General features: G+C 43.8%; 1 protein-coding gene across 1 annotated transcript in view; it reads left to right on the top strand.

Moving 5' to 3' along the window:
• The window catches only part of plcl2 (phospholipase C like 2), a 33,246-nt gene extending 11,448 nt beyond the window's left edge, over positions 1 to 21,798 (top strand). The window contains exons 2-6 of the mRNA XM_079275666.1: positions 7,451 to 9,934; positions 11,078 to 11,281; positions 14,847 to 14,922; positions 19,749 to 19,858; positions 20,701 to 21,798. Coding sequence (XP_079131792.1) covers positions 7,451 to 9,934; positions 11,078 to 11,281; positions 14,847 to 14,922; positions 19,749 to 19,858; positions 20,701 to 20,898 — 3,072 coding nt within the window. The 3' untranslated portion in view covers positions 20,899 to 21,798. The remainder of the gene's footprint in view (positions 1 to 7,450; positions 9,935 to 11,077; positions 11,282 to 14,846; positions 14,923 to 19,748; positions 19,859 to 20,700) is intronic.
• The last annotated feature ends 2,780 nt before the right edge of the window (positions 21,799 to 24,578 follow it).

Genomic DNA, 24,578 nt, shown 5'->3' with positions numbered 1-24,578 from the left:
CACTGGAGGGTTTGTTAGCCTGTCGACGGTAGCAAATAAGGCGCGTGTATTGTTCTTGTTTTTGGTTATGATGTCAGAGAAGAATGACTGCCTTGCATTTCTAAGTTCCAAATTATAATTGCGAAGTCTCTCTTTATAGATGTCACAGTGAACCTGGAGATTAGTTTTTCGCTCTGTTTGCTGTCTTGTTTTTTCATACGGTCCTATTGTTCTTCAGTCTCGATTGAAATAATCATGATTTTAAGTATTTTCACAAATGCATATTAAACTTATAATCTTCTAGAGAGGTCTGACGGCATTCATTAAAAATAATCTATCCCAACAAATGGGAGTGTGAAGGTTACTGTACTCGTCCAAAATAAAAACTAAAAAGGTTTTTCCAGTATTTGTTGTGGGGTGACCATGGCCACAGTGTGCACAAAGTCACTGTCATCACCTTTTTTAAGTTTTCGCAACTGAGCCTGACTCTTGTTTTGTAACCGCACATGTATTTCCTCCTCTTTACCGTCACCAGTTGGGTTTTCCGTGTGACTCATTTTGTTCTCGTTTTTGTTGTTCCTCCAAAGCTCTTCCTGTCACCGCATTAACCTCTCTGTCACACACACATCTGTTTTCATCCAAAGTCTCCTCCGCCTGTTGAACACAGGCGGTGTTATCTGATGATTTTACTTAAGAGAAATTAGTCGTGCTGCAATAGATCTCTAATCTATATTAACTAGGGGTGTAACGGTTCACAAAATTCACGGTTCGGTACGATACAGTGGAGCCACGGTTCGGTATGTTTCGGTACAGTAGAAAATTATAAATGCCAGAGAAATATACTTTATTTTAAAATATATTTATTCATTACAACTAACATCATGAAGTTATTCTTTGACTTTGAACAATGACGGAACTATACCTGAGTGACTCATCTTCTGGGGTGTCTTCTTAGCAACACATAAGCATAAAAAACAAAAACTGCTCCTTAATGTTATGTAGTATTGTTACTTACATCTTGCAAAAGAGATTTTTAATCTCAATGTGACTACCTGGTTAAATAAAGGTTTTAAAAAGAAAAATAATTTTATTTTTATTTTTTCCGAACCGTGAGCCTCGTACCGATCGGTTCAATACGAATACGCGTACCATTACACCCCTAATATTAACATATCTTGAACACATAATTTACACAAGTATAATCATATGTGGACTGTGATCTACTGGATGAGAACCTTGGATACTGAATGGAGAGAAAATAACTGATGAAGTTGAATTATAATCCAGTCACAGGAAAGAGTGAATAGAAGTTAGTCCAGGGGTCTTATTACAGATATACATCCTACTTGCTGGTGCTATCGTAACTTAAAGTTTCAAAGATAGGAAACATTCTAAATGTCATCCTAAACTGAGATAAGACAGGATTCCAGACTTCTGAAGTTGCTGTAAAGAGGCCCCATCCTTACCATGTAGACAGCCAACACAAGTTAAGTGTCAGTACTGCTAATGGTACATGTCTATGTATTGGGTTTTAATGCAAACTCCTCTTTTTTTGGATTGGCTATAACATTAAGTCTTTGTCTCATTGTTAAAATAAAGCCACAGATTCACACAACCATCAGTATGTTAAAGAAGAAAAATATGAATCTTGGATGTGGAAATTGACAAATCATGATTTAATAGTGTTAAACTCACTCAAATAAGCTGCCGTTTCATATAATCTAAAATACATTTTTAAAGGATTGCTGCATAAGAAGCTCAGACCAGCTTCGTAAGCCTTTTTGTTTTGTACTCTTCGGCCTAAAAAAGCTCCATACCCCACTGCTAGCTGTGGGATACGTATGAGCTTCTTATGTAACCATGCTGTTGCCTCGGCTTGTTTGGTAGGTAGAGGAGGAGACTTTAATGGAGTCTTGGGTCTAATCCAGAGTTCTAAAATGATTCAGCATCTGACGCTTGATATCCGGACTGAGTGTTTATTTTGTGCCACAGGACATGATAACTCTGAAAGACTCACTCCTGCTCTGTGCAGGATGTAACTGGTAGTTTTATAACATAGATGTTGCATGTAAGCATAAATCGGCCTGAATAATTGATCGTTGAACAATGTGCAACACTATTCGTGCCACTAGACTTGAAAGAGATGTTTTTAAGGCTGGTTCCCGTACCACATTTGCATTCTGATGAAATTCTTCTCATTGGATGGATTTAGATAATTGTGAACTGAATCCATTGCTGGTGTGGAGCTGGAATGCTGCAATGTGATTCCCATTGCTTGTTGTTGGCGATGTATACAGAACAGTTGAACAGAGAGTAACGGTTCCCCTGCCATGTTCTCAGTCGTAGAGACTGTTGATAACTGCTCACTGAGCCAGAGAAAATGCAGGATTCCGTCCATGAGGGGATTCAGATTCCTATGGGATCAGTGAGCAGTTGGATAGACTCTGTGTTACTTGCTGTTTCATTGTCTCATCCTGGGTTTGTCTCTCTGACTCACCCTCTGTCTCCTTCACTCTCTCAAACACCGAGCATATACATAAACGGTATGTAAAGGCATGAAAATAATGTCCCCTGTCAGGGTGAGCCTCATGGGATAAGCCTTATTATCTCTTTATTGTGAAATACCTTGAAAACATCCAATGTCCTTTTGTTGTGTGTTCTACTGACTTGTACCGGGAGTGTCCTTCTCTGAACATACTGTAACTCAAATGAAAAATACACTCTGCGATGGATGAGCACTGTTGCGCCACAGTTACGCAAGAAGAATTTCTCTCAAATATGAAAGAAAGACTTTAACCTTGATCACCCCGACATCATATAAAAAAAGAAGTTTCACAGGTTTAAAGAAGTATTGAGTAACAGCATCGCACAGCAGTGTGTTTGGGACACTTGCCACCGAAACCGCAGTGTTCTTTTTAGTGACTTGTTAACACAAAATGATGGCGACACATCAGGTGAGTATTGAATAAGAGTGTTGATCAATACCAGTGACTCTGCCTCTACTTACTGCTGCTGTAGTTTCTGGCTTATGAAATTAACTTTTCAGATCACACTTTTATAACAAACACTGCTCTGTGACATTTTATTAACTCACAATCAGGGTCGCAAAATTCTGTGAATATTTAAGGTGCACACTTTCTAGGGGAATAAATGAAAATGTATGAGAATTTTATGGGAAATAACAGGAATAAAATGGGAAGATAGACCTAGACTGTATTAACCTTGTCACATCTAGATAAAAACACATTTTTTACTATATCATAAGCACATATAATTCATTAATTTGCTAATTATATATGTTAATCTGTCAAATACATACAATGGGAAATGTATCATGTGGTGAATTAGCAAATAAATAAAATGGGGAAAGATGCTTTTAACATTTGAACTGACAACATAGGCTCTGTGCAAACTCAAAATGAACAATTCATTCATAAAAAATGTTTTACAATAAAGAATGAACACAAATAGCTCAATCAAGCTACATGGTAACCGCTAGCTAGCTAAAGCTAGCAGAATATTTAACAAGAAGTAAAGTGAGTACTAACTGAGCTGCACATGTGATGAGATAATGCACTGTGCATGCAGAGGCTTGTCCTTTTACTCAAGTCGTCTTTCATGGGATGCTGGCAAATAATTTGTACATGTGATGGAAGAGTGTGCTGCTGAATGCAGTGCATGGTAACAATTAAGTTATATTGGCATATTTTTAACTTGGAACATTACAGAAGAACTAGTGATGCTTAACGTCCCTTGTTGCAGCCCGACTACCAATAACAGTATACCGGTGATTTGATGATCACCAGTAAAGGTCCGTAAATCCTTCACAGCTAGTCCTTTAAAAACCCAGTAACCATGAAGGGAAGAGAAAGGTCTTGTTGGAGGCGTTGCTGCTGACTGTACTTGGTCTCTTCAGGTACTCTATTTTTAAAGCTTCTTCCGGTGCTGTGCTTTGGCCTGGCGAACGAAAAACCATCTTGATCATAGCTCACTGTGAAGATCGTATCGTTAGACTCAGAGAAACGGAGATAAGTGATATTTACGTCTTGAATAATATGTACCCTATTAAGCTAACGGTTTATCTGTTTGAGCTATAAATAGCCTATGTTGCAGATCTCGTCTTTTGAAGAACCATTTAAGGACATACAAAACTATACTTAATTGTAAAAGAAAACACTCCATCTGACTTCCACCAGAGACAGAAAAAAGGACTGTTGCATAAGAAACAAGCGTCTTCAGGGTATAATAACACATGCTAAGACAGAGATGGCTGTGGGCAGTATTGTTTTAGGTAAAGGAAGCGGGGGGGGGGGAAATCCTGAGGAGAATGCCTTGCATGGCGGACCATGGTTGTACAGCAGGAAGCAGACACAATCGATCAGTAAGCTGTGACTGTTGGGTCACATTCTTGACCAAATCATAAGGATTATTTGCAGTCATGCATTTAGGTCCTAAGCTCCCGTTTAGTATAATGAACTCCCTTTACTTAGCAGACTGTGTCGAAGAATGTGAATATTATGTCTACATTTTACTGGACATGGAGAGGTTCAACCAATCAGAGTAAACATGTACTCCCAACACACTGATGGGATTTATGATGATTCATTAATTTTGGAAAATCATGACATAATATTATTTTGCCTCCTGTAATTTCATAATTGCCCACTGGCACGTTTTTGTTTGATAAGGTGTTTGTTGTTTCACTTTATTGTATTTGAGATGTTTTCCATGTTGGGGAGGACCTTTGTTTAAGCTTCCGTCTAATTCGGTCCATTCAGTTTTGTTATTCTCTATCCGAACCCTGTGTGTCTAACACCAACTGATAAGCCATGGTAGTGTTGTGAGACAATAAGCAGACAGACAGGAGCCAAACAAAACTGATTGTGATGAAGCTGCTTCAAAAATTACAAAGCAAAAGCCGGTCCTGTGAAAGATGACGAATAAGCTGTCACCTATGTCTGAGTTGTCACATTTATTAATATCAGTATTGTCAGCTGAATGTGATGGAGGAAGATGTCACATGGAGGATGTGTGAAAGCTCCTATATACATTTATAGGCACGTAGATATAGACTCATCAATCGTACACGACCTCTTATTGAATCACACGTGACTTTGCCCATTGTTCCTTCACACAGTGATGCTCATCAGTGCTGGTTCTCTCAGTATATGAGGTATGCACGTTTCACTTTGATTACATAACAGGCTGTGAAGGTTTTGTACATTTCATTGAACCCCCAAACAGAAAGATCAAGGTTTTCTACTAGAACAACATCTTAACTTGGCAACATCATTACAGTTGACAACATGATGCATTGCTTTTGTAGAAAGAGGTACCATTAAGCTGCCACATAATGATTAACAAGGGTTAGGGTTTTGCTGATGCCAAATTTGTGAAATGAGTTTGAAGAATACAGAATACAAAACGATGTCCTTGTGCTGAAGGAACCTGCCGCAGCGAAGGAGCAGGATTCTTTGAAAATGTCAGAAAAGTTTCTGCTGTTGACTACTGGATTCGTGTGGGCGATACTCTCGCTGTTGTACCCCCATAATGTACAGTGACAGGTAGGGCTGGGCGATATGGCCTAAAAAAAAAATCTCCGATTTTTTTACAAAAAATCCGATTCACGATTTAAATCGATTTTTTTCCCCCAAAATTTTTTGCAGATGACAGAAGCTGTTGAAAACAATTTTTTCTTTTATTTTGTGATGATTTTCCCAAGTAGGTTGATAAAAATAAAGTGCAAACAAAACCTGAACATTGTAGAAAGGTGCCTGTAGTATACAAAAAGTATTTGGTCACTCTTTTGTTTGCCTGAATCATTTAAATATAAAATTAAATTAAACATAACATTAAATGGCATTAAATAGTAGCCTTCCATTGTAAACAACTGTGCAAATGTAACTTTTTACAGTAAGCTTTTCTAACTGAATACACTGATACAAACACAGCATGAAATAAAATGTATATGACCCTTTAACATTCACATTTTCAAAAGTGCAACATCTGATCTAACATCAACATAACATATTTTGCACAGTAAATAAGTGCATGTAAACAAAATCAAGTGCATTCACAACATAACCAACAGTATTAAACAGTAGTGCATGTTTTTTCTAAATATTTTTTGCCAGGAAGACGAGCCTGTCTACTACCTCTGGCTTCAGGCATGCACGGTGGCATGTAACAATGCCCCCCCCACACACTGAAAAGCCTCTCAGAGGGGGCACTTGTAGCTGGCACAGAGAGGTATTTCTTTGCTAAAGTACTTAGCCTTGGAAAGTTAAGTTGGTGACGCTTCCACCAGTCAAGTGGATCGGTGTCTGGGTCAACCTGCTGGACCACAGGTCAGTTGTTGCGGAGTAGAATGACATCCCCTCCAGCTCCGCAGAGATCCTTTGGCGTGTACTATTGTACAGCCGAGGCAAGGCAACGTCAGAAAAATGTTTACGGCTTGGTAGCACGTACCTGGGGTCCAAAGCTTTGAGACGGTGAATAAACCCCGGCTTTTCCACGGTGTATATGGGCACCATATCTTTTGCGATATACATCGCGACTGCATCCGTGATGGCTTTCCACCGGGCACTCTTCTTCTCATGCGGAGTACAGTTGGTGAATGTCTCCAAAATGCTGGGTTGTTGTTGTGAGGTGGCGGCGGCGGCGGCCAGCAGTGAAGCTGCTGGCCGCCATTGTTTTAGTTTGTAAACAATGCGCGCGCACTCTACTACGGGAACCCAACGGGGGGGAGGGGTGGGGGCGATTTTCTCGATTTTCAATAAAACACATCGCCTTAAAGCACACATTCGAATTAATCGATTAAATCGATTTATCGCCCAGCCCTAGTGACAGGTACCTTAAGTCACCCAGCAATGTTGCTGCTGTGATTTAGCTCAGCAAATGTTCAGACCAGGAAGGAAGAACATTCCATCCAAACGGTAAATCAGAGCAGACGGCATGTTGTGTTCTGTTGCTGTATTGTTACGTAAGATCAAGATCTACTTTGTCTTTATGCTGAAAACTTGAAGGCAGAATATTTCATCCGGAATCCTACTGTAACAACATTTCAGATATTGGGGTGAAAAAGGTATTTTGCTGAAGGCCAAAAGGGGAATGCCTGTATTCAGATTTTATTCCATGTGCGCAAATTGGGATAAAAAAAAAAGGAACTGTTGTGGTAACCGGGCTAGAGGTTAGTTTAAGGAATGATGTGAAAGATTGCAAATAACTGATTTGTTTAGCTAAATAAATCAACAACAAAAAAAGCAACACTGAGAAAAAATGTCTTCAAACTCTTTACTTTTCAGAAAGCAAGAAAAGCATGCCTCTATACAACTGAGATATGAATTATATTCCTTTAAGCTGAAACATGAAAACAATCTTTCACGGTTTTATGTTATTTTCTGTTTTTCCTAATCATTACATATCTACAGAATGTTTTTTAATTCATGCACTATGTTCTGTTTCTCTGCAGGATGGCTCAAGACAGCGTAAAGAAAGAAAGAAGACTGTGTCATTCAGCAGCATGCCCACAGAGAAGAAAATTAGCAGTGCGAGCGACTGCATCAATGCAATGGTGGATGGCTCCGAGCTGAAGAAAGTGCGATCCAATTCCCGCATCTACCACCGCTACTTTCTCCTGGATGCCGACATGCAGTCTTTGAGATGGGAGCCCACGAAGAAGGAATCAGAAAAGGCCAAAATTGATGTGAAATCCATCAAGGAGTTGCGGACGGGCAAAAACACGGACACTTTTAGAACTAACGGAACCTACGATCAGATATCAGAGGACTGTGCCTTCTCAATCATCTTTGGGGAGAACTACGAGTCCCTGGACTTGGTGGCAAACACTGCAGATGTAGCCAACATTTGGGTGACAGGGCTGAGGTACCTGATCTCCTATGGGAAACACACCTTGAATATGATTGAAAGCACTCAGAACAACATGCGCTCATCTTGGCTCGGTGAACTTTTCGATGAGGCGGACTGTAGCAACAGCAGAAGGATCACGATATGTGCTGCTGTGCAGCTAGTCAAGAAGTTGAACCCTGGACTTAAAAATGTGAAAATGGAACTGAAGTTCAAAGAGCTTCACAAAGCCAAGGACAAAGTAGGGTCTGATGTGACAAAGGATGAGTTCATTGAGGTCTTTCACGATCTTTGCACCAGACCAGAAATTTATTTTCTCTTTGTTCAGTTCTCCAGCAACAAAGAATTTCTGGACACCAAGGACTTAATGATCTTTCTGGAGGCAGAGCAGGGTATGGCACAAGTCAGTGAAGACACCAGCTTAGAGGTCATTCAGAAATATGAACCGTCTAAAGAGGGCCAGCTTAAGGATTGGCTTTCTCTAGATGGGTTCACCAACTATCTTATGTCTCCAGAGTGCCATATATTTGACCCTGAGCAGAAAACTGTTTGGCAAGACATGAACCAGCCCTTGTCCCACTATTACATCAATGCATCCCACAACACATATCTGATAGAGGATCAGTTCAGAGGTCCCTCTGATGTCACAGGGTATATCCGCGCCCTCAAGATGGGCTGCCGCAGTGTGGAGCTGGATGTTTGGGATGGGCCTGATAACGAACCTGTTATTTACACTGGTCACACGATGACATCGCAGATAGTTTTCCGCAGCGTCATCGATGTCCTCAACAAGTATGCCTTTGTTGCATCAGAGTTTCCACTGCTGCTGTGTCTAGAAAACCATTGCTCCTTAAAGCAGCAGAGAGTCATGTTTCAGCACCTAAAGAAGATCCTCGGAGACAAGATCCACATGGATCCTCCAAAGCCTGAGGACTGTTACCTGCCCTCGCCCTTAGAATTGAAGGGAAAGATCCTGCTGAAGGGTAAGAAACTGAGCACCAGCTGCACTGCTTCAGAAGGCGAGGTGACGGACGAGGACGAGGGGGCCGAAATGTCTCAACGGATGAGCATCGAGTCTGCGGAGCAACAGACTGTCGCGCCCAAAAAGTTCCAGCTGTCGAAGGACCTCTCTGATCTGGTGACCTTGTGCAAGTCTGTGGAGTTCAAAGATTTCCCAGCATCCTTCCAGAGCCAGAAGCAATGGGAGCTTTGCTCTTTCAACGAGGTCTTTGCCAGTCGCTGCGCTAGCGACTTCCCGGGTGACTTTGTCAACTACAACAAGAAGTACCTTGCGCGGGTTTACCCTAGCCCCATGCGGATCGACTCCAGCAACATGAATCCACAAGATTTCTGGAAGTGTGGTTGCCAGATCGTGGCAATGAACTACCAGACTCCCGGCCTGATGATGGATTTAAACATCGGCTGGTTCCGTCAGAATGGGAACTGCGGCTACGTGCTGCGTCCGGCCATCATGAGGGAGCACGTGTCATATTTCAGCGCCAACACTAAAGATTCAGTGCCTGGTGTTTCTCCACAGCTCTTGCACATCAAGATCATCAGTGGACAAAACTTCCCCAAACCCAAAGGCTCAGGTGCCAAAGGAGACGTGGTCGACCCCTATGTGTACGTGGAAATACACGGCATTCCTGCCGACTGCGCTGAACAAAGGACTAAAACGGTCAACCAGAATGGGGACAACCCTCTGTTTGATGAGAGCTTTGAGTTTCAGATAAATCTCCCCGAGCTTGCAATGGTGCGCTTCGTGGTGCTAGACGATGACTACATTGGTGATGAATTCATCGGCCAATATACGATCCCCTTTGAGTGTCTCCAGCCGGGTTTTCGACATGTACCGCTGCAATCACTGACGGGGGAGGTTCTGCCACACACCTGGCTGTTTGTTCATGTGGCCATAACCAATCGAAGAGGAGGCGGCAAACCACACAAAAGGGGACTGTCTGTACGAAAGGGCAAGAGGAGTAGAGAGTACGCCAGCATGAGAGTACTATTGATCAAGGCTGTGGATGATGTCTTCAAAACAGCCATGCTGCCACTGAGGGAGGCAACAGATCTCAGAGAAAACATGCAGGTAAGCAATTTAAATCAAACCCCAATAAGTGCTTATTCTGTTCACCAGTGTCCTCTGATGTGTGCAGCACATCAACAACAATATCCAACAATATCATCATGACTTTTTCCTTCCATCTTCTCCAGCATGGGAATGTTTTTCTGTGAAAGGGTGCACTGGGGAAATTGTAACCCCAAGTCAAGCACAGATTAAAACCAGATCTACTACAAAGGATCTTGAGCGTCTAAAAAAAGGCTCCCACTCTGGAAAGAGAAACACAAAACCACCAGGCATGACTGAATCCGATTTGATTTGATGTGTTGTGCAATAGTCAAAGGAAATGCTGGGGAAAAAGTTGGGAAATGTTGTAATGAGATCCCTGTTTTAATGGTAGATTTTTGTATGTTAAAATCACTGCAGCCACAACAGATTATGAGCATGGCCTTCAGCAGGCTGTTAACATATGTTGATCTAATCACTTGCCATTTTAATGGCTCCCAATCAAGACTTATCCAGTGTCATCCCAAACCTTTTTTTTCTTGTCTGATATTGACCAAGCTTTGCCACCACAAGGATCATAAAAACGGTGTAATTTTTTCTTATGATCATATTAATTTGCGGTTGATTGAAGTCTCACTTTATGAAACGCTGTACTGGAGTATCACAACACTCGCATGTTGTGTTTCTTCAGCCATTGTATTAGGATTTATTTTGGTAGGCCTGTTTATATGGCAGTCATTGTGTGATAATAGGCCCCTGGCCTTGAGACTATAACACATCTTGGCCGACCTGTCACGGTTTGTTCCTCCGGTTGTTTATGTAGGGTTTAAATTTGGGCTTTCACAGGAAGGTTAGGATTTGTGTGTGTGTGTGTGTGTGTGTGTTTGTTCCATTTCCGTGTGATACTGATGTCAGTCCAAACGGATTGAGTGTTTGTGAGAAGCTAGCAAGTGCCAAAATGAAAGTTCTCACAGGTAATGAGTGAGTTCTCAGCTACTTCCTGTGACTGCTCTGTGGTTGTACGTTTAAAGCATAACAATGCCAGATTTTAGCAACATGAAAATGAATTCCTTTTTTCATTTAAGTCTCTAACAAGTGAGTATTATGTGTTCTGCTTGGATTGCCAGTGCAAGCCCAGCTGTAATGTCTCTCTTCTCTCTGCAGAATGCCATCGTGTCCTTTAAAGAGCTGTGCGGCCTTTCAGCAGTGGCTAACCTGAAGCAGTGCATCTTGGCCCTTTCCCCTCGACTGACCGGACCCGAGAACAGCCCCCTCCTGCTGTTCAACCTCGCTGACCAGTACCCGAACTTGGAGCCCCAGGGCCTGCTCCCAGAGGTCCTCAAGAAAGTCGTCACCACCTACGACATGGTGAGTCGGAGTCTGAAAGTCACTTTATTAGCACAATATTAACACCTGGAAGTACATGTGATGCAAACAGCTGGATCGATACATTACTAAAAACACAACAGAAAGAGACACGTGCCTAACCTGTCAGAAAACTCTCTGTGGTTAATTCCTGCTATCTATGCATCCACCAATTAATACAAATACAAATAATCTTGGCAAGCACACAAGCTTTTGACTCCCATCAAATCAATACATCGGCTTTACTGGACTGAATGGGGGCATACAGAGATGGTTAGGTAACGTGGCTGGAGCTCTGTTAGGTAATAAAATCAATGTTCACAAGTTATGCAACAGGCCATTGAGGCTATTCCCAGACAACACATTACCCTGAACACATCCTGTTCTGTTCCATTGATTCTCAACACGCCATGAGCAAGTCAACTTTCCATCATTATTACAGGCACGAGGCAGAAATCAGTCACACAACTGGCTGACAGCAAAAATATCATATCCGGTTTTTTTTCAGGCAGGATCACGATCCAACGATCTTACCACGAATCTTTTGCTTTTGTTGGTTTTTAACACTTTTTGTTACTGAACAGTACAGCGAAACAAATTTACCTATTTAAAAAAAAATACAGCCCCACCAAGTAACAAATCACCACACAAAAGTCCTGGCTAACACCTAATGTGGTTCATGACCTACTACGATAGTCAACAAGAATATCACTGACGATCATTAACGTTGTATACCGCAGCAGACCTTCACTCACAAAAACATAGCCGAGCGCTACAGAGCTAACGTTAACTGTACGTCAACGTCAGCAAGACTCAAAATACAGCACCGTCAAGTAAAGTGACCACACTCTCAAAGGGGCAAGTGCCTTTTCTTTTATGGCACGCTCTTTTGAGTCCCCTGGGACTCAGAGATGAACATCTGAAAAAGGGGGGATGATGCTGAAACGTCTCAGACGGATTAAGCCGCTGCTGGAGTCAGACTCTGGAGTAGAGGGCTAGTTAATTGGGCCTGATGGAAAGATGGCCATGAAAATTGAATTGGAGGGAAGAAAGGAGAAGATGACGGGTGTTTGGGGACCGAAATCGAATATATTAAGCGCAAGGGCTTAAGTGGCGTGAAGCTGCCGGCTGAAGGGGAGCGGACAAATACAAGGGGCATCAATGAAGAGAGGAGAGCCAAACTTCAAGAGATGTAAATAATGTATGGATCAGTCCAATTAGAAATACAGGCGGCGTGTCAAAATCCACCACTGGGAGTAACCAGGCGTTCGCTTCCAAATTGGCAAAAATAGAATCTGGGTCTCAGTCCCTGCCCATTTGTGTGCCGAGTAAAAAGTGGAGAAACTCGGCACGATACCAGCGTGTGGTCTTCCATAATGTGCTCTGAGTTCAGTTTTTGTTCACAACAAATGAACTTAGGAAAAATAATCCGTAAATGGAGATGAGTTGGGAATGCACACATCTCTGAAACACTGAACCGAGGGGACACAAAGTCCATGTTTTAGTCATTGGTTTGTCTAACAGGAAGCCAATATTGTTTTTTCTGTTGAATATATTAGAACTATGCATAAATACTAGTTATATGTGTTATCATTTGTGTGCATATCTTTGATAGCTTGTTATTTATAATTACTTTCCCCTTTATTGCATTGCTAAAATAACATCCCCTTAAAAATCAACAAGCTTTTGTGTCTTTGTTAAATACAGGTAATAATAATAATGATAGGAATAGAACTAAACATAGCACTTACAGGAGGTGGTCTTTAGTGTGCAGATGGGACCTGAGTCCACCCACTCGCCTCATAATGTGCCTTTAAATACATTTGAGACGCCGTCTCTGCCACCAAGACGGTAATTTCTTCTCCCATCAGGGAACTAATCACAGTGTGTGCGACAGCTCTGAGAGCCGCGACTGCAGCTGCGGAGTGACACAAAGCCGCCACAATCACTTAGTCGTGACTGCGTTCAGTGTAACCCGGTGATTCACTTGAAACTGTATCTGTTCCCGGTACAGATGGACTCTATGTAATCAAAGAAGGCAATGTTTAAAGCCTCAGTTGCTGATTGAACTGTTTTCTTACGACCCTGTATTGTTATTCTATATGTTTCTTGCTGTCAACTAATCCAATGAAAAGACCAAAACCAACCCTGACCCAGACTGTAGCTCTCAGCCTCAAGTCTATCGGTTCCCACTAATGACGTGTGTGTGTGTGTGTGTGTGTGTGTGCGTGCGTGTGTGCGCGCGGCTTTGACGCCAAACAAACTACAGTGTTTATAGTAATGAAGGGACATGTCACATAGTGCAACAGTACGGCTCATTAATTGTTTTTAATAATAAATGGAGCTCTACGGCAATGAGGACTACGGTTCATCAGGCTTTGAATGCACAGGCAGAACTCTCTTTATCGTTGGTTTTGATCTTTTTATGGGGTTTGTCAATGAGAAAAATATGAAATATCACCAGACTTCACCTTTTCACAAAATCACATTTCTTTCAGGAATAAGATGAGGGTGTTGCCAGTTAAAATGTGTGTTCGCCTGTATGTCTGAAAGACGTATTTCCATTTTCGCTCCATTCTGTTCCTGACACATCCCCCCCCCCCCTCCCCCACTCTCTCTCTCCTCTCGCTGGCCGGCCACAGAGCTGGCTTGCTCCAGAGATCGATCACAGGGTGTTTATCGCTGCTGTTTGTTTTTTTTCAGCGTGGCTTTGTCACACTGAGCTTGAATAAAAACAGTTTTTCCTTCCTTCCGCTCCGTCTTGGCAAGCAGCGCGGTGCGGCCTGGCTTTGTGACACGACATCGCGGTGCACTGAAGTCACTCAGACAGGGAGTGTGCAAGTGAATGTACGAGTCAATTACAGCAATCCTGCGGGGACACAAAGGGCCCAGTGCCCGACAGGCACACATTTACATCGAAGGCAGAGCAACGTTCTGGGCACATACATCATCTATGTCAAATGAATCAATTTAGCTGTGACTGAGATAATCGAAGGAGAAAGATCCAGATGTATAAGCGCCTCGTTCGCTCTGTGCTTATTTACCTCTATCTGTGACCCGGCTACATATGCATCATTAACCTCGTGAAACACCCGCGGCGCTGCTGTCCTTGTGTAAGCAAGCAAACGTTTGTACGATGGTGGTTTGTTGGCATTCAACATGCAAATGAATTCCCAAAGCCTTTGAGTCTGGCCACGATGAGACACTTAACAGCCTGCAGGTCAACAGAGTTTGTGCACTCAGTTAAGGGCGAGCAGAACACCTCAGGAGATAAACTCGGGACTAAAGCGTATATCTCCGGAGGACGAGACACTGTTCCTGTTTGAGGGGGGGGAAAAAAAACAGGACACTTTTAATAAACCCTCTAATTGCTCGTGTCTCCTTCCCTCTATTTCTGGCTTTCAAAAATGCTCTTCAGCGCCCACGCCCACCGACGTGCCCGTAATAACAGCTTGTTTTTAGGAGCCCTCCCTAGATAGAAATACCCGGCCACCAAACAGAGAACGCCTCCTGCTTTATTGTGGGATGTCAGCTTTTCTGATGTGGAAGATATTTTCTCTCCTTCCAGGTGATCCAAACCAGCAAGACTCTGCTGGAGAGCTACGACGGGGTGTACGAGAGAATTCTGCAAACCCAAAAAGCAGGTAAGGGATGGTCAGATGGCCGGAGAGCAACGATGAAAGGCTGTCTCCTGACACCGCTCACCTCCTGAAAGCTTGCCCGACGGCCTCTCTGAAGCCACGCATCGCAGATCACTCGATAGGAAATTAGATTGGCCTGATTATACTTTTCCTCATTTGCATATGTGGAATTACCATTTGAATCATATTCATGTGTGCGATCCAGTCGCTGCTTCCCTTTTGAAGAGCTGTGGGTGAGACAGAGGCGTTCTATCCACACCAGTCACCGCCTGTGTGCTGTATTCTCATTACAAGGTTTGGTCTCGGGTTCAGAGAGATGAGTGAACTGGACAACATCAAAGCGAGCGACGCTGGCTGTTCTTCTCCACCAGACGCTAAATACTAGTCAGACTCTCATATGTGTCTGTAATGTGCTCATGCAGTCCTGGTTCTCTAGCCTATTGTCACAGATTGACTGGATGTGGTCGAGTGACTCCACTCGGCTTTTTCCCGGGAAGCGCAGTTTGATCGGCAGCTCGGCAGGGAGCCTCTGCTGGATGTGAGAATATGCACAATCTCAAGAGGGAAAATGTTGTCGTCATATGCTGAAAAGATGAACAGCTGCATTTTATCTGTGATCCCGTCGTTGCAGAGGTCCCTCTTTATTCTCCTGTAATGTAACAAGCGTGGCAGACATATGGGTAAAACCTTTTAATGAGACGAAATATAAAATGTTGACATTAATGTGCTGTGTATAAATGCAGCGTTGTTGAAAGGCTAATGAATCATTGAGGAAGCCTGCTGGAGGAGCTCAGTGAGAGTGGACCGTCATTACCACGGCTCAGCTTTATTGCTTTCCAGATGGATGGACTTATAAAATATTCAATTTCTATTGTCGTGGCACATCAGAGCGGAGGAGGACCGTGTCTGTTAACCAGCGGGGTGATCAAAGGCTTCGTGCTGGGATTTTGTTCCTTGGTGTTTTCAGTGTGACCACCTTCCAGCCCTTAACAATTACCAGCCAGTGGCTTTTGGGGGGAAAACGTGCTGCGATGTTGAGCTTACTGGCATCGCAAAGATCCCCCGAAGCCTCTGCTCACAGCTGGGCTCAGTGATCACATTCGACTGTTGGCATTTGATTTTTAATATTGCCAATGTATGAAAAGAATGAGCTGTGTCTTCAGTCACACAGTAATGACCCTGTTCATCTGTGCAGCATCTTCACCACCAGTTCACAGATCAGCGAATGTGTTGGCTCGACACTTTCAGCATTGCACATCGATTGATTCATAGAGCACGTGTGCCTTGTCAACTGTTGTTCTGCCGGTTGCTCCTCTTTCATAAGACTTATATAAGTCACTCTTTAGAAATCATTCAAAGTGTTTCAACCTGAAGGAGAGGTGGACCAGACATGGTTAGATCTACGTCATTACTCATCTTAACAAAATGCCATTCCGTTGTCGGTGAAGTTCTGTTTGAAGACCGATGGCGGTTCGTTACATGAGTTGTGTGTTTGGAATCACAGCAGGTTGTGATGTAACTCTCCTTTGTGCTGCACAGTGAGTCCTCGTCCTGATTGATGCATGCCTTGTCGGAGTGAATCATTCTTTTTCATGAGACAATCGTCAAATGAGTAACACGGCAGTGAAAGTGCTCAATTAGACCAAACCTTTTTTTTTTTTTCTTTTTTTTTTCCCCAAAAGCCTCCACAGAAGCGCCGTGTGGCTTCTAGTCTCAATGCACCGTTCTATATGATTATCTCAAATCAGCTGGAGACAATTCAACAGCCAACCACTGCAAACTAGGACACAACAGATGGCAAACTGATGAACTTTGATTTATTTTCCATCCTAGACTGACATCATTCTTTCCTCTGTGTGTGTGTGTGTGTGTGTGTGTGTGTGTGTGTGTGTGTGTGTGTGTGTGTGTGTGTGTGTGTGTGTGTGTGTGTGTGTGTGTGTGTGTGTGTGTGTGTGTGTGTGTGTGTGTGTGTGTGTGTGTGTGTGTGTGTGTGTGTGTGCTGCAGAAACTGGGTCAGTGCAAACCCAATTCCCTCTTTACAGCAAGCGGAGTTCTTAAAGTTGTGAATAATCTATCACATCAGCTGAGACAGGACTCACTTTCCCCTCACAAAACCAAACAAACGCACAAAGGCGGTGTCGGAGAACACAGTCGGGTGTTTGCAGCTCCAACAGGGATGTCAGACACTTTCCCGTTAGCATTCAGGGCAGATGGATGGCCACACCTGCTGCAGACTAACAGGATCAGCACAGAAGATGTTCTGGAATGCCAAGTACAGCACGATGGCGTGGAGCTGCACCGACATGTTGGAGACGACAACGCAAAGGGCCAATGTTTGTGTTAAATGTGTGAAAACACACTTTAATGGGCGCTTTCCCGATCGAAACCGGACCATTTTCATCTGATCGGCCATGAAACCAGTCGGTCAGACTCTCATTTCTGATTTCCCATTTACACATGCGTGATGAGCTCACACGGTAATGTCAAACAGTAACACACGGATGACAATAACAAAGTAAAGAGAGTGATCGGTGCATACATGTGCAAACATGACTTTGAAGTAGTCTTCACTCGTGCACACAGAGAGGCTTGTGTTCACACAGAAGTACAAACAGCATTGTGTTCTCATGGTGACACGTTTTCTTCGACAAATACTCGCGGGGGAAGCCTCTGAGTGTGCGACAGGAAGTGTGCTGCGGCCGCCACAGGGCGTGTCCGTGACTGGAGGAGCTCTGAGAGCCCTTCAGCTCGAGTCACCTGATTTTTAATGATTGTGAATCAAATCGAATATCTTTGTGTTTTGGACTCTTGGTCGGACAGAAGAAGTCATCTGAAGTCGTCATCGTGGGCTCTGAGAAATTGTGATTTCATTTTGAATACATATTAATCAGGAAACCAACCAGCAGAGTAATTGATACTGAAAATAATTAGGACGCATCCATTGATGTCAGTTATATTAATCAATCATAGTTTCCAGCTTTTCCTCAGTGCTGTGTGTGACATCCTATCGTATGATCAGATACAATCATCTCTTGTTGAAAAGAATCAATTATTAATCAAACGAGTAATTCAGGTCGTCCTCTGAGCCGCCGCTGCACACTGACTGTAACGTGCTGCGTCAGCCTCTTATTGTACAGTTGTCGTCTTGCAGCGTTGCCTCCGAGAGATCACGATCGGAAATGCCTCGCCGAGAACGAGCTTCCCCCTTTCTCGCCTGCTGCCAGACTCCATAAAATGTTGCTAGGCAACCCGCAGTGTGAGTTAACTGTTTGTGTGTGTGATAGAGGAAGCTGTGCACCTTCTTCAGCACAGTCATGTTCACAGCAGCAGCATTAACGCTGTAGTTACAGAATAGCCAACTGAAAATACAGAGATGTGTGTGTGTGTGTGTGTGTGTGTGTGTGTGTGTGTGAGGGGCGGTGGTGTGAGGTCGGGGGTTCAAAGATGGGGAAACGTGTCCGTGAATTCTGTCACTTTGTTGGAGGTTATATTATTCACGGCTGAGCGGCGGTGGCAGACGCGTACGCTCAGCCGAGAGGCTCCAGAACAACCCGACACCTCCTCGTACGGCCGTCGCACACGAAGGGGGCTCCTCTGGTGTGCACGCCATGTTTCCATGGCAACAGCAGCAACAGGGGCCGGGGGGCCAGACTCTCTCTCTCTCTAGCTGATATCAGCGCTTCGAGCAGAGGTGCGTGTGTGTGTGTGCGTGTGTGTGCGTGTGTGTGTGTGCGCGCATTCTCACCAGGAATTTTCAGTGCAGAAGTGTGTTAAAGGGGGGGGGGGGGGGGGGTTGTTGCTGCTGCACCGTAAAGCCTACGTGATATCTAACATGTTCCTTAGTCAGACTCAGTCATGCAAAGAGAGAGAGGAGGAGAGGAGGTGGGGAAAGCTCCTCGGGAGACACATCCCTCCTCTGTTCGATGCCTTGATGCTGATCCGCGGTGAAAGAACGTCATGTCTGCCTACGCCGCTCTGCTCTGCCTCTCTCTCTGTTTCCGGAGCTCTCTCTCTTCCTCTCATCCTGCCTCGCTGCTTCCTTCAGCTCTGCTTTTTGTTTCCTTCACTGCCTTCGAGTTATCGTGCCTTTTTGCTTTCTCGTCTCGTCTCTCTCTTTTTTTTCTGAACCAATTACCCAGTTTTGGCCGGCTCCCGTCCCTTGACATCCCATCAACACCTCGTTTGGATCTCAAGATAATGAAGCAAGGTGTTGCTGGTGGAGGGCACACAGTTGACGGGTACAACACAGTGAACATTAATTTAGATTGAATTAGTATAAACACTGTAAGGATTGATATCAACTAGAAGAATCAAGGAAAACAGGATGCATCTGTCACTTCAATCCATTTTGTCACGCTTCCTCTACCTTTTCTTTTCGACCACATTGCTTAAAATAATGAGAGGTATTAAGATGTAGATGGCAGCTGCTTTTACAGTTTATCTTCTTCACTTCCTACATGGAATCCTCAGCTTAGCTCCTTAATATGTGTAGACATGTTCACTTATTCTCTTTAGCACTGACGTGCAGAACACCTGCAACAGCAGCTACTGCGATCCGTTATCACGCCGTAGTGAGACAGGAGTCCTCCCCCACAGCCAGAGAGGCTCTCTGTACTTCCACACTCGACCTGTCTGCTGCAGGAGGAGTCTGTGAAATGGTGACAGTACATGCCGGTGCTTCTTTGCTCTAATGGTCGTCTCTCCCAGCCTTCAGTCACCTGACGGCTGCTCTTCTGTTTTTTTTATTTATTTATTTTTTTTACAAAACCACCATGAATATGAACCGTGAGGACTGACTCGACACTCGTTCTCCTCTGTCTCTCTCACAGCGATGGAATCTCACGAGAACCTCCCCGACTTGGCCGTGAAGGAGGGGCTGAAGGGCAGGAAGCAGCACAAGGCGGTGGAGAGCTTCACGTGGAACATCACCATCCTGAAGGTGAGCTTTTCATTCACAGAAGGCAGCACACTGGGGACAAAGTGAGGTACTTAAGTACACATTTAAGGTACTTGTAGTCACTTGAGTCTTTTCTTTTCAAGCCACTTTCTTCTTGTACTCCACTAAATTCAGAGGGAAGTTTTTTATTTTTACTTTTTACTTCACTTTTTTCAATGTGAAGCGTTGAATTGAATTGAATAAATTATGTGTAGTCCATATGATAATATTATACAAAGCATAAACAAGTGTAGTGTGCCATAAAGAAATCCAGAATATCATAGTACAGCATGCAATATAAAACTTATAGTCCAGTATGTCATCAATGATGGAATTAGCAATGTAGCTAGCCAACTAGCCAGCCGCTACATGACAACTTCTGCAGCAGGCTGCTTGGCTTGCACAGGATGAGTCACTTCTCCATCTCTCTAACAGTTGAGCCTGTTTGCAGAACGTCTCTCCATCTCTCCAATAGTTCAGCCTTTCTGCATGCGGTGCAGCAGCCATGACGGTTAGCGGAAGGCTAAAGCTAAACTATCAGCAACATGTTCTCTTCATCTCTGGAACACTTTGTGATTCTTGGCTCCAGCGGGCTTCACTATCTGCAGTTTATCATCTCTAAAGTATGCAATATTGATTCTGGCTCCCAACAACACAGCAAGATGACATTCTTTAGAGGGGAACTTTTGCCCACTACTCTGAGCCCGTCTGTTTCACCTCCAGCTGGGTCTACAGCATGCCTTTTAAAACAATAATAACAGTATAATAAGCCATAAAAAATGTAATTTTGCTGCAACTTTGTAGGAGCTCTGCTCTGACTCTTTGATCCATCGTGACTCTCTCAGGGTCAGGCAGACCTGCTGAAGCACGCCAGGAGTGAAGTCCAGGAGAACCTGAAGCAGATCCACTACGCTGCTCTCACCAGTAACCTGAGTAAAGGCGGAGCATCGGGCGGCTCCGATTCCAAGAGCAGACGCAGCCTGGAGGCCATTGCTGAGAAGGCCACTGCGGAGGGGGAGGAGCTCACCCACGAGGACAGCTAGAGACCCACAGACCTGCTCCGGACCTGCTCCGGACCTGCTCCGGGCACCCACATTCAGACCTCTACTCTCTTCCTGCCTCCTGAGTTCACAACCCGAAACCTCCCGCTCTGCTTTACCCCTCTCTGGCACCACCGCTCTGCACACACACACACACACACACACACACACACACACACACACCAGTGTTTTTCCACATTCCACCGTGTACATTCCTGTATCCCCGAGCACAGCTGTAACCTCTCAGACTTCTTGCCTTGTAACCATCAATAAAGATGCCACAACGACTCCAGCACACACATCCTGCCCAAGTTCACGTCGCAGTCTTTTCAAATGTTTAGGAGCTGCACTGATGCTGGAGAAGCACCAAACATTTGCCGTGCATCTGATGCTGCCTCGCCGTTAAGTGCACACGTCAACACATACCAAACCTTTATCAAAGTGCCAGACATAGATCCTAACCCACCCCCCCCCCCCAGCATAACGCTCCTGAACCTCTTCATCTGTAGCCCCGCCTTCATTCCTCTCACCCGGTCTCATAGTGAACTACCGGCCACGAGATCATTCAAGACATTACTGTTCAGAGACACTTCTACTCAGTGGACCGGGGGGGACAAACAAATGAAAAGAGCCCTTGGATTATTGTAAAGGATTTCCTAAAGCACAATTTATTTTGGAGATATGAATGTAACAAGGAGGAAGCGAAAGAAGGAAAGGAAAAGAGGACGAAAGTGTCATGAATGAGAGTAAAGAGCTGTTTACAATACTGAACTTGTCCATGTTCTTGTCTGCCAAAATACTATACTATGTGTATATATGGAGTTTCCTGTTACATCTTTTTCTGCAGAGTGCATCATTTTATTATTGTATACTTGGAAATATAAGATTTATTTTATAAAAAGATATATGGACAGTGAACGTTTTATTTGTCTGTAGATAACGAGGCTCGTCGCTGGAAAGAAAAGAAGTGACCTCGGAGTCCTCCGAGTGTCGAGGCAGAAGGACTAATAACAGAACGTGTTCATAGTGTTTGTGGTGCAAACAACAGCAAAGTCTCAACAACCAGCAGCTGCATGAGAAAGAACCACAACGTGCACTCAAAGACAGCGCGACACGTCTTCAGACTTCAGCATTGCACTCGGGGGCATATGTTCGGTCTTTCTTCTTTGGGGCCATGGCTCTGTTTAGCAAAATCCACTCTTATGCTCCCATTGTTCTCCCGATGTCAAAGGGTATTTTAAAATCACTTTTAGAAGTCTGCAAACTATAAAAGGTGCCAGATACGCTTATCAGCAATATTACGAGCTGTTCCATCTTTAGAATCGAAAAAGATTCCGCTCTATACAGAAGCTAGATTTACATTTTTTCCGGCCGTATCGTCCTACCTTCAATTATTTCCATGGATTTTATGTGCTTTATATTACTTCAGCCAAAATATTGATCACCAGCAAGAAATCAATCACTTGAATTCACCAACAAATTTCCAAAACATACAGTAATGGCTGTCGACACACGAGCTGGACTGTTAAATGAAGCCAGAGCTTCTTTTTTATTTCACCCCTCAGTGTTCACCATGTTGGATTTTAAACTGTTCCCACGACCAGAACAACAATGTCTCTGAGTGTCAGTGCTGTGCCAGTCGGCGTATTTCTAATTGTTGTTGAGAGGACGAAAAAAAGAGAAACATTTCACATGTACTCCAGTCTCAAGTCGTCATCTGTCAAGTCCCAAAAAAAATAATAAACAGCGGTGGATAGATGTGTGTGTGTCATGTGTTTTGTCACGGCATGAAAAAGTAATCGGCACTTTTTTGCATACAGAAGAGGGAAATGTGTTTTAGTCTGTGTGTGTGTGTGTGTGTGTCACACACACACACACACACACACACACACACAGAGAGAGAGGTAACAGGCAAAGGCAGCCACCGTTTTACGAACATGCCAGCTGTGCCGGTTACTGGCCAGCGCACATAAACTTTATTTGTACAGCGAGACACAAAGTGCTTCGTGCGGAGTAAATTACGTTTAAGAAGGCAAATGCTCCATCATCATTTGATTTAACTCCAGACCTGGGAACAGATCTAGGATTATCAATTTGTATTAAAAAAAACCCTAAATATATATAAGCTGTGACTGAGCCCGTTTCTTTTCTCTGGAAGTAATCTTTGAAAAACTGAAATCATCTGTCAGCCAGTGTAGACAGAGAGTTTACCTTCATGATCTCGTCCCTTATCGATGGTTAAAAGCCGACCTGTCGAATCACTGACTGAAAAGCTGTGCCGACATAAACATACAAGACGAGCGTCACCGTGCACTGAAATGGATTTGATTATCTACGTGTAGGAGAGTTCAGAGGGTTTCCTGTTTGCACCTTTCAAGCCGTTGATTGCTCATGATGAAGATCATGAAACATTGGTCTCATGTTAAGCTTAGAAATGGCAAAAGTGAAGGTTTACATCAGCTACATCACCAGATATGTGACAAAAATAACATCAGCTGGTCCACAGTCAGAACACGAAAGTGAACACTTCCCAAACATCTTGGTGTCTCACTGAACTCGACTAAATTATTCACAGTTACACTCAAAAGGTCACCGGGGTCGTCTCTGTCCAGCGTTTCTTTATTGATTTATTTCAGCCGAGGTGAAAGTGCTCTCTTTAACAAACCTCAACGCACCGACGTCCTCGAATCGACCACATACCCTCACAGCTGATGCTTATTTATGATTTGCATCATTAATTGTTCTATCGACTTCTTTTTCAAGCGAGTACACCAAATATTTGCTGGTTTCAGTGTCTGAAATATGAGTATTTGCTTCTTGTTGTTGTTTAATATCACTGTAAACTGAACGGCTTCGGGAGGTTTTCCAGACTGTTGGTTGGAGAAAATAAGTGATTTTACGACTCAAATAGTGATCGTCATTTGACATTTTACAGACTAATTGAATCAAAACAATAACTGAAAGATGATTTAATTTGGGAAACAATTATTAGGTTAATTTAAGCATCAACACTACAGCTGTCAAATGTTGTGGTTTCAGCAAATACTCCGAAGTGAAAAGATGTGACAAAACTTTGATGTCTCATGAAGTAAAGAGATGCTTTGTTACATTACACTCAAAATACAAGACGACCGCAAGTCCAGAAACACCAACAAATGCCAAAAACACCAACAGCGATAACGATATCAGTCGTCTGCGGATACACTGCGGTGCTTCTGATCTACAGGGGGATGAACATGTGAAAGGAGCCTTTGATCCGCAACACAAACGAGGTGACCGGAGAGCGATTGCATTCCTCCACGACCTCTGTACTGGGGCTTCTGCTCAACAATGTCTTCGCCTCGAGGCCTCCAGGCCCGGCATACTTCAACAACACAAACTCTTGAGGCGGAGGTACCTTTTCCACTCGCCTTCGCATCTTTTCTTTGTGAATATTTCATGCTCCGCTCGTCTCTAAACTGCCCGTCCCAGGGCGCCGTCTTCCCCCCCTTTTGTGGGAAGCAAGCGGTTGCTCTTCAGCAGCACTTAGTGCCTTTCCCGCGGATTGAAGCGCCGCCACGCGATCATGACCGAGTCACGAGCCGCACCGCGCTGCTCGAGGAGAGACTGGGGAGGAATAAACAAGCGGCGTTCAGAGGAGCTTCACTAAAGGCAGACGTAGGCGCTCATCCCGAGGGCCCCTT

This window comes from Melanostigma gelatinosum (assembly GCF_949748355.1).
Source record: "Melanostigma gelatinosum genome assembly, chromosome: 9".
In the NCBI taxonomy this organism is placed as follows: Eukaryota; Metazoa; Chordata; class Actinopteri; order Perciformes; family Zoarcidae; genus Melanostigma; species Melanostigma gelatinosum.
Note: the sequence above shows the minus strand (reverse complement) of the source record. Positions and strands in the feature narration are given on the sequence as shown.